General features: G+C 54.0%; 1 protein-coding gene across 1 annotated transcript; it reads right to left on the bottom strand.

The window, feature by feature from the left end:
- Positions 1 to 72: 72 nt before the first annotated feature.
- LOC109509284 (protein FAM149B1-like) lies at positions 73 to 976 on the bottom strand (the record flags this gene model as incomplete). The annotated part of the gene is made up of 3 exons (XM_019859160.1): positions 702 to 976; positions 483 to 625; positions 73 to 135 (listed from the first exon to the last, which is right to left on the bottom strand). Coding segments are annotated over exons 1-3 (423 nt in total), but the record flags the coding sequence as incomplete, so codon positions are not given.
- Positions 977 to 984: the final 8 nt, after the last annotated feature.

Raw genomic sequence — 984 nt, 5'->3', positions numbered from 1 at the left:
GAACTAAAAGACGAGGGAGCCAGAATAGCAGCGCGTCGCCATTGTGGCTCCAAGCAGAGGGAATTTACATACACTGGACGGCCTTTTCTGCTTTAGGGGCTTCTGGCGGGACTTGCGCTTTGAGCCCCTCGACTTCTTTAAGTGAGTGGCCGGAGAGAGAGGGCGGATAGTCATGAAGAAGGTAACGGGAAAAACAAAGGGAGGAAAATAAAAAGGTAGATGTCGATGACAAGGTCGAAGGACAGGAAACAGTGATACAAGTAAATTGATTTGCGCTGACGGAGCAACGGGGCATGAATTCATTTGACTGGTTAGTGCATAGGCGGCTAAAGGTTAGCAAATTAGGTTGAAGGTTTCTTTTTTTCCAGACAATGAATAACTATTACCGAGCTGACGGTTTCGGCTGTCACTTCCGCCGTTCATTGTCTGGAAAGCTCGTCTGTTGCTATTTAAAAGCTGGTTCCATTAGTACAGTCGCTTACCTGGAAGGGCAAGCCGGTGGCGAGCGGAGGCGGAGCCAACGCACGGCTCTGGCCGAGTTTAGGCAGCATGCTTGGAACTGCGGAAAACAACGTCAAGGAATTCCGCGACGCTGGACTCAAGCTGCCAAAAGGCTTTTCATCACCTGCCAATCAAACCGATTCAACCAATCGATGATTCGTTTGAATAACGTCAGACACGAGAAGGGGAGGCGGGCCTACTGGAGGGGCGATGTTCCCACTGGCGGTGGAGCAGCTCGCTCATGCAGCCCACCAGCTGGCGCCACACGTCGTCGAACAAATGGTCCAGCACTGCCTGACGGCGGCACCTGTAGGGCGAGACGGGAGGCATGCAGCGACGCCTCGGGCAAGGCTCGGGGCAGGCTCGCTCCTTTTCATCCTCCAGGCTGATGCGGTCGAAGGCCAGGTACTCCTCCATGTGGCCCTCCACCTCGATCACTTTGGGTCTGGAGCCGCTTAACGGCCCGTTTTGTTCTGCTGAGTT

This window comes from Hippocampus comes, unplaced genomic scaffold (assembly GCF_001891065.2).
Source record: "Hippocampus comes isolate QL1 unplaced genomic scaffold, H_comes_QL1_v1.1 C16843234, whole genome shotgun sequence".
Lineage (NCBI taxonomy): Eukaryota > Metazoa > Chordata > Actinopteri > Syngnathiformes > Syngnathidae > Hippocampus > Hippocampus comes.
This window is presented reverse-complemented; position numbering and strand designations above follow the sequence as displayed.